The sequence below is a fragment of the Rhinichthys klamathensis genome, unplaced genomic scaffold (genome assembly GCF_029890125.1).
Source record: "Rhinichthys klamathensis goyatoka isolate OS25496 unplaced genomic scaffold, OSU_Roscu_1.1 h1tg000180l_1, whole genome shotgun sequence".
NCBI classification, from domain to species: domain Eukaryota; kingdom Metazoa; phylum Chordata; class Actinopteri; order Cypriniformes; family Leuciscidae; genus Rhinichthys; species Rhinichthys klamathensis.
In genome coordinates, this window is record NW_026606708.1 from 2285997 (window position 1) to 2301843 (window position 15847).

Consider the following 15847-nt stretch of genomic DNA (forward strand, 5'->3'; position numbering starts at 1 on the left):
CAGAAAAAAAAAAAAAATCAGCTTCATTTCCCTTCAATATTTTCCCTTGACTGGCTCTTTTGAACAAATTGTAAAACGTAAAAAACACAAATTGAGGAACAAATTAGATATATAAAAAAAAACAAGACCATGACGGACAACTGAAAGAAAGAAAAAACAGGAACTATTGCCTTGTTTCGCTGTCAAATGATGTTGTTCACATTTTTTAATCAAGCCTGTCAAAGCATGCAGATATTTTGGTCCTCAACTACAGAAACTTTACCAACGGTGTAAACTTAACATTGTGTTATTTAACTTATTTAAGACTTACTGAATCTTCAGAAAGCAATTGAATACAACAGAAAATCATGTTGACTCCACCCTTAGCCTCTAAAAACATATAAAAATAGCATTTACTGTAATGAACATTCAATGGGAACTTAGCAAATGCAATGACAGACCACAACATCACACGCTAGTTTATCAACCATATCTCAACAAAGTTACATCCAACTTTACAGCTCATGTCACAACCAAATGAAAAAAAGCCAACCTTTTAATTGGCAGTTGGATGGACCTGATTTTTGGGACTGAGCAAACAAAAAGCAGAAGAGAATGCATTGATTTGATCATGAGTTCATCTGAACCTTTTTTAACCCGACACAGCTTGGCATTCATGTGTAAGATATCTCAATAATGTACCCAAAGAGTAAATAATGTCATATTATATAACATTTCATATTCTATCATGTTCTGTTCCCTTGTATCATGTGTAGTAGCAGCTTTGTAAAACCTGTAGAATATGATAGCATGACGACACTAAGAAAATCAACGATAGGTTCAGATAAAGAGGTTGTGATTTATTTGGTATGCATTTTAAGTTCCTTTCTGTAGCCATCTCAAAGAAAAATAAATCTTTAAAACTTAAGAAGCTAAAGATGAAACGGCATGTTTTACATAAAATGAAAAATGATCAACCCTCCTTTCATAACAATGTTAACGTCAATCCTCCAGTCTACCGTTTACACACTGTCATTGAAGTAGCATCTACCGTAGTACATCACAGCGACATGTAGAATTAAATACAGGATTCTCTATACAGGCTGCTCTTGGCTTTCGTGTTTCTTTTTCTTTACAAGGCAAAACACTGTAGGCACACAAAGTTAAATGCTTTAAATATTTACAGTGGCATGAGTTGTATAATTTGCAGAGAGGATCTAACTGTACATTCACCCTCTTACTAAATATTTCTGGTAGAAGACAAATTTAAGCCTGTGGAATAACCCGTCAGAGTTTGTGATGTCCACTGCGCTCATCTGTAACCGAGACGAGGCGTCTGTGTGTCGGTGTTGTTAAATAATAGTCAGTGTGTGTCTTGTTTTTACTCCTCAGTAAAAGTGATGACGTCATACTGGATGCCCTGTTGTTGCAGCTGCTCCAGTTGTTCAGGTGTGGCCTCGGTGTAAACCGTCTGAGTCTGAGCCATGGCTGCGTCTGCAACAGCTTCACACACACACACAAACATCACTTACATCACCTCTGATTCTTCTGCACATTACCAGAAGGTTGAAGTATTACAACGTTCTGTCTTGGCATTTCGAGTGATCAAAACTACTAAGGTAAAAGGTGAAAGGTCCTACCAGTGACTGCGGAATGAGCCGCTGCCTCCAGGTCCTCAGGGGCCACAACCTGCTGTTCGGCAGTGATGGGGACGTATTGGATCTGTCCATCCTGAGACAGAGCAATCTGACAAAAACACAGAAGACATTTACATATGAACCAGTTTTTCCATTTTCACCGTTGAAGCCAGTTAGGTAATGTACGTCTACACTTCCGTTCAAAAGTTTGGGGTCAGTTTCTTTCTTTTTTTTTGTCTTGAGAAAATAAATGATTAAAATGAATAATGCATTAAATTGATCAAAAAGTTAGAGTTAAGACTTTTACATTGTTACGAAAGATTTCTATTTAAAAAAAATGCTGTTCTTTTGAACTTTCAATTCAAAGAATCCTAAAAAAAAGTACCAGTATATCACTGTTTCTAAAAAAAACATTAAGCAGCACAACTGTTTTTGAACTTTGCTAATAATGAGAAAGTAGCACCAAATCAGCATATAAGAATGATTTCTGAAGGATCAAAAGACACTGAAGTCCTGAGTAATGATGCTGAAAATTTTGTGTTGCCATCACAGGAATAAATTACATTTTTAAAATATAAAAAAAAAAAAAAAAAAGATAAACTGTAATAAAGATAATAATTCACAATATTACTATTTCTACTGCATTTTGATCAAATAAATGCAGCCTTGGTGAGCATTAGATTAAAACAATTAGACTCAAAAACATCAAAAGTCTTACAGATGCCAAACTTTTAAACAGTAGCATACTTTTGATTTATGCCGCTTCATTAAAATAACATATAGAGGTTTAATATGCTGTCATTAACAACAATGGTGCACATGCCATTTGGCATTATGAACATTGCCGTAGAAAGAAATAATTTCAAGTTATCATGTTGTGTTTACTGTAATTCAGACATGCCAATAATGTAGCATAAACTAAGCTGAAATGTAAAAAGCAGGTTTGTATTCTGCTCTGGGCTCAACCTGTTGCTCCTGCAGAAACGTCCCATCATGCTCGTACTGAATGTGAGCGATCCGCCCATCCTCCATCTGCAATTCACAATCAGATTAGATTTTTTTCATAATGATACAATATAACGTCCAACAGACCATGAATGAAACTGAAAATGCTTTCCAGTCAGTAGTTACAGATCAGATGAGCCTGTTCCTAGCCAGAGAACTGTTTTGGAGCCCGGGGGTTATGAATGATCTAAAAGAGCACATACTAACCTGAATGTGGTTTCCGTCAGACACCACCACATATTCCCGTGGGAGCAGGTGCTGAACTCCATCCTGAGAGATGATATACTGGACCTGGAAAAATATAGGGCAGACAATTCTTGAATTGTAAATCTTGAAAACTAATAGACAACAGAAAACGACTATGTATTTTATATATAAATTAAGGGTCGGTAAGATTTTTAAATGTTTTTGAAAGCAATGTATTGTGTTCACTCTATTCAATAAAAAAAAAACTATTAAAAACAGAAATATTGTGAAATATTATTACAATTTAAAATAATTTTTCTATTTATAATCTTTTTTTAAATAAAATGTTCCATTTTAAAATGTATTTGTTTTCCAATGATGGCAAAGCTTTCAGCATCATTACTCCAGTCTTAAATGTCACATGATCCTTCAGAAATCATTCTAATATGCTGATTTGATGCTTAAGACACATTTCTTATTATTATCGATGCAAAAAACAGTTGTGCTGCTGAATATCTTTATGGAAACTGATCATTTTTTTACTCAATTAACTAATTTCGTTCTTGAAAAAAATAAAAAATTTCTTGCCAACCCCAAACTTTTGAGCTGTAGTGTTTATGACTTTTGCTGGTTGTCAGAATAAAGCCCTAGAAAATGAGTTGTACCTCAGTGACCTGATTGTCTCCAGTCATTAAGTGCTGTACCGTCTGTCCATCTACTGTTGTGAACTGCTGAATATAAGTCGCCTCCTCCTGAGAAATGTAGAAATTGGTCAAAAACTAAGCTAAACGTGAAACCTAAATCTACCTGAAGTCTGACATAAGATAATAATCAAAACTATCTGTATTACATGCAAATCAAAATGTTATTGCAAATCAAAATGCAAATCAAAAGTCTTAAATGAGACGGTGTGCAATTGCACAATACCTGGTCAGAAAGCGACTGATCCTGAGTCACAATGATGTGTTCCTGACCCAAAGCCTGCTGCAACCTCTCCGGACTGATGACTGTCTGACCTGCCTGCAGATCTGGAGAACATGGGAAAAACAAATATTATAAGAAATTAAGAACAAAAACTTAAAGTGCCCCTATTATGCTTTTTAGGATATCAGGATATTCGACAGCACATGTAGATAATATGGTCCCGTCCCAGTGATTTTCAAAATGGACACATTTTCCACCAACCAGAGGATTGATTTTGTAAAACTAATTGATATGGTAAATCCGGCGACATCGTTACTGTTCATATCATTGGCTAAACAAGTGCTGAGGAAGCCTCTGGAGCTGAAATTCAGATATGGTAAAAGGCATCTGGTTTCCGACACGCACTGTAAGCGGTAAACCAATCACAACAGACCGGGCCATCTGACCAATCAGAGCAGAGTAGGCTCGCAGAAAGGAGTCTAGAGAGACCGAATCCTTCATCGAACCGTTTCTGACACTGAGCAAAGAGGTGATGCTGCAATGTATATTATGAGAAAATTAAAGTGAATTGACATTGGATGCATGTAAACCTATTGTAGAAGACCTCCAAGAACAACATTGGAAACCTTTAAAATAGCATAATAGGGGCACTTTTACAACATAACTAGAAATTATAGCCAGAACAGGGCTGTGTGAATCCATTATTTCTATATAAACAAAATGCAGTTTCACAAGGTCAGCACTTACTCTGTAGTGTGGCTAAAGCTTCTTCATCACTGTTAACAATGATGGTCTGCTGAGAGGAGACAGGGCGGGTTTTACGGGTCAAGGGTTCCTGAGTGTGAAGCCTCTCCATGTGAAACTTTAGATGGCCGTTACGGTTAAACCTAAAAGAGAAACTCAGAGCACTGAGAAGCTGGAGAGGTCTGTGTGTATACGTGTTGTTTACATCAAATATTAGAAACGTTTATGGATGTAGAACAGTACAACCAATAACGTAAACAGCACAAATTCTGTGATAAATCAATTCTATTATTATTTTAAAGATGGTTTCTCATTTGCTCCCTCACCTCTGGCCGCAGACCTGACAGGCGTAAGGCTTCTCGTTGGTGTGTGTCATCATGTGGCGTCTCAGGTCTTTCTTGTTTTTAGAGGCAAAACTGCAGCTGGTGCATTTATGAGGCCTCAAATATGCGTGCATGGCCATGTGAGACTAAGATTGTAAAAAAAAAAGTAGTATTTAACACAAAAAATATGGTTTTTGACAGGTAAGAAAAAAATCAAAGACACTGACTTAACACTCATACCACAGGACCAACACACCTTGACTTCTGGCCAAGAAGGTGCTGTAAAGTCACAGTCTGGACACTTGAATGTTTTGGGGTCTATGTGCGCCCTCTTGTGGTTCTCCATGTCCGAGCGGCCGTGGAAAGCCTCCATGCAGATGCGACAGGAGAAGCGTTTGGTGTTTAACTGTTGAGAAGGGGGTGATGGACACAAGGAAGGGGAACCTGGAGCTTCACTGCTTAGCTGCAGAAAGAGAATTTCATCAACTTAACTTTCCATTGGGAAGGAACATAACATTGGTGATTCCATCTGTGAAGTAGCAAAACCCAGTCTCACCTCTACCTGCTGCAGGACTCCATCTGTCAAGCCTGAGCTCAGGAAAAACCTCTCTTTATTCTCTTTGAGAGGTGTAGAGATGGACAAGGGCTCAGTGCTCACTTCCATGACCTGAGGCTCTGCTGAGGGTTCCTCTAAACTGCTGACAAACACACACGGCATCATCTTAAAGGGTTTATATGACATTTATAGGCATTACAGCGGCAGTTTTCGATGTGAAGTAGTACCTCTGTTCTGTCTCGTCGGAGGCCTGCTCCACCACGCTGAAATCTGCTCCCTCGTATGTACTGATGCCAATCTGTGTCACTTCCTGCGACTCACCAGTTGTCTCCTCTTGTTCCACTTCCCCTGTAGCTGTCTCAAAAGCCTCTTGAACCAGAGTGTCCCCGTTTTCTGACACATGGAAGGTGACGATCTTTTGAGGCTCACTCCCAGAGCCATCTCCGGGCCACGTTCCCGTCTCCAGAGTCTTACCGTCGGTTTTCAGCACTGCCACCTGAGAAAAGTGAATCCACTGATCAAGACATATTATAGGATTTATCTTTAAATAGAGATATATAATGAATAAAAATTTTTTTTTATAGATTCATGTTCATATGATATGTGATGATATGATTCCTGTGTAATTATTTTCTGATGTCTTTAATAAGCAAATCAATGCATTAAATGAAGTTTATTTTTTTCAAATTTGTTTTTTTTCAGACAAAGTGGCATAGTTTCTGCTATACTGCTAAACTTTTAAGTTATTTGTAATGTTCTATCACAAAAATATTTTTTATTTCCTATTGTTTTGGTACAAATATAGCAACCTCAATAAAATTGTGAAATTAGATTATTATTTTTTGTTCATTGTACCTTGTAGGTCTGTTACACGTTCAAATAACAGGTCCAATTCAGTTTTGTTCAATGGAAATGACTAAATATATTACTGTTATAACATTACGAATTTAACGCTAAAACATCTTGTGTCCCTTTTTGTAGGGGTGCATCTGAAGTTAAACACTTAAAAGCACAATTCAAAAGCAAAATAGATCTGACATCTCCAACATATGACATTAATTCATTTACTGATACCTCTTCATTCAATAAATGCAATATAAATTAGGCATTTATAACATTATTCTATATTCAGAATCAGAATTCCAGTAGAATTACCCTATAGTAGAAGATGCCCAGTGTGTCAGTACAGTACCTGCAGTTCTCTGGCGTTACTCATGTTTAGCAACAGATCTAGAGCATTCTGGGCTGAGAGGTCTGTAGTCTGGGCTGTAAAAGAAGGTACAGTTTAAATTTAACACCATAAGCTGGATATTAATATCATGAGGTGAATGGTAAAATATGTGTAAATGAATTCATAATCACACACTATATTTTAGATGGGTTACAACCACAGATGTACTGACAACTTTTTTACTGACCTTGCTCGTAAATGATGGTAGTGTTTCCCAGTGCATCTTGGGATATAGATGTGTTCCCAATGGACTCCATGTTTTGGAGCGTAATGGGGTCCACTGTTACCTTTAGGTGTAAAAAAATATTTTATATTATATTATATATATATAGCAGTTGTCATTTAAAAAAAACATGCCTTGTACATCTCATAAAATCATTATATTTTATTATATTTATAGCATTTATCTAAATATCTTCTAATTGTCGGAGCCGATAGTCTTGAAGGCAGTGCTCCGAGATGTAGTGCCGTTGTCTCGGCTCGCAGACCTTTCCCAATGCCGATAAATAAATATTTAAATATATTTTTTCAGACAAACTTTGAGTATGAACAGTCATCCGCAATCTCAAATAAGAGGTGCTTATTTCATTCATTCGTATATCATATCGTACAAGGTTTAAAACATTTAATAGATGTTTAAAATAGTGGTAAATGTGTATGATGTAGTATTTTAGTTATTACTCTTGTAAAGCTCTGATATCTGAGAGACGCACAGAGACGTCTATTTATATGATGGATAGATGGATGCTGGTTTTCCTTCCATTTAGATACAAAAGCATCAAAGTGCATATCCATGTACTCACAATGGTCCCCTGAAATCCCTGGGTTTCTTGCTGTAATTTCAGCTCTTCAATCTCCTGCATGGAGAAAACGGGCGTCTGGCGTCGACGAATTGGCTCCTCTGGGTGGGATTGACTCCACTCATCGAAGGCCTCGGGGTGGCGACACTGCACATGCAGCCGCAGGTTCTTCCTGTGTCTTGTTGTGAAGTGGCACATGTCGCAGGAGAAGGGCTTTTCACCTGAGCAGGGGGTAAAGATGGACAAACATGACTGATCAGGAAACCTTCCAACTGCCAACATTTGAAACATTCCTAATCGTTACGTGACTCACCAGTGTGTTTAATGGCAATGTGGGACACCAGAAAATCCTCTTTACTCGTGGAATATTTGCACTCTTCGCATTTGAAAGGTTTGTCGTTGGTGTGGGACAGCTGGTGATTGAGCAGGTGCTTCTTGTCATTGCAGGTGAACTCACAAAACTCACACTTAAACCTGGCAAAGAAGATGAGAAAAATAGATACCTTTTCAGTATGTTTACCAGTAGAGTTTTTTTGGGAGAAACAGACATGTACACCGAGTCCAGACATCTCACTTACGTGCTGTTGCCACAGTTCTGTATGTGCGTGAGAAGATGCATTTTGAAAGTGTAGCGCTTCTTGAAGGATTTCCCACACTGCAAAGCAAACACATTTTTACTAGTATTAGCATAGCAAATATCCAGGGCTGCATTTCCCAAAAACGTCATAAGCCAGTAACTTCTACAGTCTGCTTAGGTTTATTCATTGATTCATCAAAACTAGTTTAATGAACAATATTCACATGCTTAGTTGCAGCATACAAGACCTTTACCTTGTCACACATGTGAGGTTTCTCTGTGCTGTGTGTCTTCATGTGCTGCGTCAGGCGTTTCTGCATGGGGTACACGCGGCAGCAGATTGGGCATGGAAACTCGGACACTTTGGGAACCTGTGAAGGATTTATGCAAGACTGCTGTCGCATAAAAAGCTACCCTCATCAAACCACTCAGAGCCAAGTTGAACTGATACATCATGCCAATAAAAGGTTTGTTGATGTTTAATATCTGGAGCCTTACCATGTCTGTCTTCCGACTCCTAAAAGAGAAGAAACAAGAACATTTATTAATACTCTAATCAGATTATGTCAGGTGTGAGTTTTAAATGAATCCAAAATGTTATATTTTCATAAACTGCACAATAATAAAGGGACAGACACAATGCAGCTTGATGGAATTTTTTTGACCTCAAGAGTTTGACAAAATAAAAGTCATGATGAATGATCAATAAAAAAGAAGACATTTTGAGTTCTTACTTGCTTTTGTTGTGGACGGCTGAATGCCGGATCACGTCCTTCTTGTAAACACTGGAGTAATCACATACCTCACATTTGTAAGGTTTTGTACCTTCATGATTGAACATGTGCTCCTATAGGACACATGCATCAAGTTTATTATGTGTAATGCAGAACAATGACTAAAGATTTATTCATTTATCCATTTATTTAGACACTGAAGCACATATTATACAAATATTTACATACAAATATTTTAAAATGTAAAAATTAAAACTACTAATTTAACAAAAAGTAAATATATTTTTATGGATTTATGGTTTGTAAGATGGACTCTAGTTCTTACCTTCAGTGAGGACCACCGTTTGCAACGGTAGCTGCACTGCAGGCACTTGAAGCGTTCAGGGTCGTTTCCCTCATGAGAATCCACATGGAATCTGAGATCCTCTTGTGAAAGAAAGCGAGAGCCACAGATCCAGCAGTTATGAGGCCTTAGCAGAGGCTTAAGGGATCTGTAGTATTTACTTAAAAAGGAAAAATGAGATATTGACTGCCCAGAATATGTGGTTGCATTGGATTATAAAATATTCTAAGATATAATTTGTGTCAAACAGACAAGTCAAATCAATCAAATGTTGTTGTGGATGATCAAAAAGTAGTGCCGGCATTACATACTTGCGATTCATGTACTTTTTGTACTTCTTCTGAAGGAAACGTTTTGAAGGCCGGCCTCGTTTTTTGGGCAAAGACTCCAGGTCATCGTGGCTTGTGTTTGATGATGGATCTTTGTTCTCTGAATCTGACTGGCTGACGCCTGGCTCCGCTGCCGTCCCATTTGATAATGAGGAAGTTCCATTCTCTAATCCAGAGGAACTTGCTTCTTCAGGAGCTTGAGGGTCCTCTGCATTGTTTGTTTGAGACACTGCTGCTGTCTCTGTTTTATAAAAAGGTGAAAATAAGAGTTATCACAGACCAATGAAAAAGTTCAATTTAAATATCTGAATGCAACTAGCTAAAAATTACTATCAATTTTGATATTTTATTGAATATATTTCTGTGACCCAAGAAGCTAAATTAACTTTGACCTGACTCAGGAAGGAATTTGCGAGGTGGCCCCACCATCCTGCGGGGACGTTTCCGTGAGGTAGAGGAAGAGGATGAAGAGCAGGAAGGAGGAGTTGAGTGACTGGGAACCAATTTGGGCCTGGCCTCTTCCTCAGCTGGCTTATAATCACTGTCACCTGAATGCGAATTAAAACTGCATTAAAAAACAGAAAATTATGAAATAGCGAATGCAAACTGCACTCCACTAACCTTGATCATCAAGAGCGCCCGCATCTATGATCTCATCATCTTCCTCTTCTGGTGGCTCCTCCTTTTTGACCTCACCGACCGCTCTTGCCTTGCTTTCGGACTTTCGTGGACGTCCCCGTCCACGCTTCTTTTGGCCTGGAACACCTGCTTGTGAGATAGCACACCCTGAACTAGAGAACCTAAAAAACTGTACGCATAAATCAAGACCTGATGGAAACTCAAAGTCGGCATGAAAAAGTCTGATTTTGTCCATTGGGAATTGTTTGGATAAGTGTGGTTTGCTATTGCTGCAATCTCATGTGAGTGACAGGTTGCCTCATCCTCATAAAAGAGATGTTGTTGTAAGTGGGAGGGGAGGTAATTTCGATTAGGGTACATAAAAAAAAAAATGAATAAATGATTTATAATAAACTACAATATGATATAAAATATAAGAATTGTCCATCTATCACATTTCATGGTAAATTTAAGACTGTTCTATTAAAATTTTATTATTTCTTACTTTATTTTCTTATTAATTTAGTCTTTGTTGCCACCATCTCTCTATAATGTGTCGAGCACAAAGTATAGTCCTGGATAAGGACTGCAAGGTTTGAGAGTGCCATTTGGGATGGGGCCTTTAATGGGGCTGATATTAGTTTATTTTTACATTTGACAGAGACATGATTAGCACATCCTACTTTACCTGCTGGTTTAAAGTGTTTATCTCTCATGTGGTTGATAAGTGTATCCTTAGAGGCACTTTTATATGGGCACATCCTACACCTAAACTGCTGGACGATCACCACCTCCATCATTTCCTCCAGTTCGGCCATGTCTGGGGTTCTGTGCCCAGACTCAACCACCACCCCAGACCCCACCACTTCAGGATCTGGTTGGGTGGAATATGTCCCACTGCTACTTATGTATGGGCCAGGCAAGTTATCGTTGCAGTCCATTTGATGATTGAGCTGGGACCCCATCGTGTCAGCTAGGGAGTGGCGAACAGCACCCTCGTCGGCATATAGTGAGCCATGGGACATGTAGGAGTGCTGGGGCTCTTCTACCACACTATCTTCCTGCTCCGAGGCCGAGACATGATCCCTGTCATCCATGCTGCTGTCGATATAACGTGAATGCTGCGGCCGCTCCGTCCCGTACTCCAAAAACCCGTCACTGCACTCTACAACATAGCGGGAGGAGCGAAACGAGCATCTCTGAGGACTATCAGTTGTACCGCTGCATTCTGCTGCATAACGCCGTAGAGGTTCTTCCGAGTCAGCCACGTTGTAGTCTGTGACACCAGAATGACGTGGGGTCTGATCTGGTTCGGTTCCCGAGCACTCAATGTACCGAGCCTCCCTGGTCTGGTCTGGGTCGTCTCCTCCACTGCATTCTATGTACTGGGAATGCTGAGGCTGGTCTGGGCGGCTGCAGCTGCTGCTGCTGTCGTCGTGCTCACGGTATCCGGAGTGTCCAGGCTGGTCGGGTTCCACGCTGCCCTGCGGGTTTTCTGACAGGTCTGCCTGGTCCAGGCAAGTGGAGGTGGGCCCATCAGCAAGGGCTTCAATGGCAATGCGGCTTGACAGTGCGGAGGAAGACATCCGAGCCACCATAGGAGCTCCTACACACACAGTGAACAAAGAAAATGTCTGAATATCCAAAAACTACCCCACTTCTCTTTTATTTCTGCTAATTTATTTGATTTTTAAAGGAATAGTTCACTCATATATGAACATTCTGTCATCATTTACTCACCCTCATGTTGCTTCAAACCCAGATGACTTTCTTTCTTCTGTGTAACAAAATCAATTATTTTGAACTTCTGAACAGTTCTGGTTCCCATTGACTTCCATTGTATGTTTTGCCAATTGAATGTAAGTAACTGAATCTGTTTGGTTACAAATATTCTTAAATATATCTTCTTTTGTTCCACAGAAGAGTGTCGGTCATTCAGGTTTGGAATGACATGAGGGTGAGTGAAGAATTTTTATTTTTGGGTGAACTGTCCCTTTAAGTTCATTTGAAATATTCTTTCTTGCAACGAGTGTGGCAGTAACAAAAGCACATTTGGGTCAAGCAATACATTGATTAACAACTTTAAAATCTAGATTTGTCACAAAGATTATGCTGAGAACAAAAGGGAATTTTACTACAAGATAACTAATAACAGTGCCACATGAATGCATAATTTAGCCAAACATAAAAATCGTCCATAATGTATTCATGCTCATGATGTTTCATGCTCAATCATGCCCATTTGATTTCCATTTTTCTGTGGAACACAGAAAAAGTTATTTAGCATAGTGGTTCTCAACCTTTTTGACTCCAAGGCCCCCCAATGTCTACAAAAAATAAAATAAAAATAAAATAAAATAAGTAACAACAACTATTATAGTTTAAATAAAAAACTTTTTTTTAAATAAAAAAAAGTTTTCCAGAAGTTTGGGAGTAAATTAATATAAGAAATACTTATAACTTGTTTCATAGCTTCTTTATTTTAAGTCATTCTTAATCAAGAAGACATATTTATTTATGTCATGTTGAGGTCCACTTGGAAGCGTGCTGAGGCACCCTAACGCGTCCAGGACTCCTGATTGAGAACCACTTATTTAACAAAGGTTAAGGCTGCTTTTTTCCATAATGGGGCTGCCAACCTCCAAAAAGAACAAAAGCACTATAAAAGTATTGCATGGCTATTTTTATGGTACGTTTTCAAAGCTTTACAGCCCCAGTTCCTACTCTCCTTCATTGTATGGAAAACAGCAGACTGGACAGGTAAATAACTAATTTTGTGTTCCATTGAAAAATAAATTAATTTACTTTCCAATGACATGAGGTTAAGTGAATGATGACAGAGCTTACATTTGTTGCTAAACAATCCCTTTAATTTATTTATCCCTTCAAATATTATCTTATTTAATTTAAAACCTATCTTGGCTGCATCTGAATATGATACTTCCCTACTATAGAGTAGTTGTGTTAAAGACGGTATGTGAAAAGAGTAGTGCGGGCAAATTAACAGTATTCAGAAAACAGTAGGCAAAAAGTACCTGGATGACTTACTACTACTGGCAAGATTCTGAAGTGCGCATCCTATGGACACTTTACTATCCCACGAGGACGCGGGAAGGGATTTGTGAATGGCTGTAGGTCACGTCTGGATTACATTCATACTATGTAGAACATACTATTTTTAAAAGTAAGTACTTTTACAAAAGAAGAACCTACTCAAAGAATATGCGATTTCAGACGCAGCCCTAAACTGTGAACTCTGGGGATCTTTCTCACCATCATCAGGACCTTGCAGTATCAGATATTGTGTGGTTTCTGCACTGCCATCCTCTGCACTTGTAACTGCAATACATCCTGTAAAATGGGCATAGAAACACAGTATTTACATTGAATACTAAACTTAAATACCTTGAGTGTAATAAAAATGAAGAGGCAAGGTTTTTCTACCATTCATAATGTCGGGTCCAATGGTGGATTCAATTATCTTATCAATAGCCGAGCCAAGATCTGAGGACGTGGAAGCAGTGGAATCAGAAACCATCATTCCTCCTTCAGAAACAGCACTGGAGTGCACCAGGACCTGGACAGACTCAGAAACCAGGACCGATTGTGTCACGGTGGAGACGCTGGACACACTGGTTGACTGGGCGACAGAAGAGGAGTCTGGGAGATGAACTCTTTGCACATCTGTACTGGAGCTTGTCTCTGGGATAAAAACCTACAAAACACCCACCCAAAGAAAAAACTCGAAATGAAGAATTACACACTAACATGTGGAGCTACACAGATGTGTGGATAACTTGTCTTACCACAAGTCCCTCGGAGCTCTGTCCTACATGACAGTCGGATTCTGGGGCCGGGGCAGGAGGAGCGGCCGCATCGCTGCTATCAGCAGACATGGCTTCTGAAGACTCCATGCCCATGCCGCTTTCTGACGGCTCCTCCATCCCAGAATGCCCCACATCACTGCTGCTCTCCACCTCCATGTCGTCAGAATCCATCTCTGCTCTATGGGAAAGTGTCTGTCACTCGGTTATACAGCACTGAATGTGTCCTGAATGATAAAGGCTAGGATATGGAAGACATGTGGACAAGTGCATAATGTAAAGTGTAGTTAAGTATAAACATTTTATAAAGATAAATAAAAATAATAATAATATTTTGATGTATTAAACTGATTCAGTATTCAGTATTTTAATATTTATATGAATAATATATTATTTAACACACTAATGTTCAAAAGTCTGAGGTCAGTAAGATTTCTATTTCAAATAAATGCTGTTCTTTTAAATTTTCTATTCATCAAGGAATCTAAAAAAAATCACCATGGTGCACAATTTTTTTCAACATTGATAATAATAAATGTTTTTTGAGCAGCAAATCATCATATTAGAAGGATATTTCTGAAGGATCATGTGACACTGAAGACTGGAGTAATGATGCTGAAAATGCAACATTTCATAATATTACTGCATTTACTATTTATTTATTTTATCATTAAATTAATTCTGGGTGTGCGTAAGAGACACACATACAAAAAAAACCCACTTTCCAACACCAAACTTTTTAACTTTACTGTAGGCTTTATATATCAAATGATATATGTATACATTTTCCAATTGTTTTTCACAGTATTGTGTGAACGAAGTAGGCTAATCTGTCATTTTAAACAATATATATATATATATATATTATAGTTTAATTCGATACACATTGGATATTATATTCATGGTATTCTTTTCATTCATTCACATAAAAATGAATTCACCTGCATATGCAGTATTTGCACAAGAGCCTTGTTGGACAACATTAGAATTTTCTAAATAATTAATTGCACATACATAACACATTTTATTCACATCTATTATTTATATTATATCACATTATATTTTGTGTTGTTTCGTATAAAATGTTATTGCCTACTGTGTGATTTATGTCAAATGATGTAACTTTTTTTGTTTTAATGAACGTCTCAAATTCCCCCAGGGGATGAATGCAGCTGTCTTGTGATAGCGCCTTTCTAGGTCACTTAAGTACTTAATAAGCATTATAAGCTTACCAGCGAAACCACAAGCCAACGTGGTCTCCGCATTTCGTGCATTTTAACTGCAAAAACAAAAAACTAAACACAAACAAACACTAAAACATTTGATTTTTACAATACGCCAAATGATATCAATCCCTCCCCACCAGAGCACCCATCTGGCTGTGTTTGGGACATAAAACCTGTCTTTTGACTCAAACTTCTCAAGGACATCAAGGTCCTGATTCTTACTCATCATTAACACGTTTTGATGTTGAGCATACTAAGTCTAACAGCTTTATGGAGACAATGTCACTGCAATAGATCCAAAATAAAGCTTGAGGCCCCGCATGAACTGTGGCTGGCTAGCTACTCTTGTCTTGTTCGTTTCAAATGACTATGTGCTGCCCTTCCTTCTGCCTGCTCGCGCAGCGCCATTTTCCCTCCCGCCGAACCGAGTTTATTTTTTTCCGCTCAGGCGATATGAAGAACCGCTCGGGGACCTCGAGGGCCTGCGTGAGCAGGGAGAGCCAGTCCGCCCGAATGTTTTTCTCTCGGCCATCATGGAAGAAGCTGTATTTGTAAACAATTTGCCCCCATTATTTTGAGCTAGGAATTTTTCTTACCGTAAATGGGTGATTGTTTTGCTCTTCAAGCTCGCGAATGAGGCGAAATAAATAAATCTTCGAAAGCGAATAGTTGCTGTGCTTTCTAGTCGGGCGCCATCAGCGTCTCCTCGCTTCCTGTCCTCAGAGCTGGCCGGAACTCATTTATCTGTCATGGGGTAAAGACGGAGTGGGATAAACGCTTAATCGGTTTTTATAATGTATCACGATTTTGT

The 15847-nt window shown here is 38.6% G+C and overlaps 1 protein-coding gene across 5 annotated transcripts; it reads right to left on the reverse strand.

Moving 5' to 3' along the window:
* Nucleotides 1-818: 818 nt before the first annotated feature.
* On the reverse strand, nt 819-15816 carry LOC130094624 (zinc finger protein 335-like). Of its 5 annotated transcripts, none has more exons than XM_056260999.1 (28): nt 15633-15816; nt 13793-13986; nt 13431-13701; nt 13260-13337; nt 10675-11592; nt 9990-10133; nt 9761-9916; nt 9351-9609; nt 9022-9199; nt 8697-8809; nt 8461-8479; nt 8217-8357; nt 7964-8040; nt 7699-7859; nt 7389-7606; nt 6773-6872; nt 6547-6620; nt 5582-5850; nt 5355-5496; nt 5055-5261; nt 4802-4944; nt 4479-4618; nt 3735-3835; nt 3473-3559; nt 2829-2912; nt 2583-2648; nt 1620-1725; nt 819-1482 (listed from the first exon to the last, which is right to left on the reverse strand). In XM_056260999.1, exons 2-28 carry the CDS (start codon nt 13982-13984, stop codon nt 1361-1363), a joined length of 4566 nt encoding a protein of 1521 aa, XP_056116974.1. In that variant the 5' UTR covers nt 13985-13986; nt 15633-15816; the 3' UTR covers nt 819-1360. The 5 variants fall into 5 exon arrangements, with proteins under 5 accessions (XP_056116974.1, XP_056116977.1, XP_056116978.1 ...); XM_056261002.1 differs by having other exon boundaries at nt 5355-5493; nt 13793-13991; XM_056261003.1 differs by having other exon boundaries at nt 8217-8333; nt 13793-13991; nt 15633-15815.
* Between the last annotated feature and the right edge of the window lie 31 nt (nt 15817-15847).

Bases quoted from the DNA above. Each gene is read 5' to 3' on its own strand.
- LOC130094624 (XM_056260999.1), bottom strand. From the start codon at position 13,984: ATGGATTCTGACGACATGGAGGTGGAGAGCAGCAGTGATGTGGGGCAT. The intron at 5,262-5,354 runs GTGAGACTGGGT...CTCTTTCTGCAG, and splicing joins GAGTCCTGCAGCAGGTAGAG to CTAAGCAGTGAAGCTCCAGG. The intron at 2,913-3,472 runs GTACAACTCATT...ATATTTTTCCAG, and splicing joins GAGACAATCAGGTCACTGAG to GTCCAGTATATCATCTCTCA.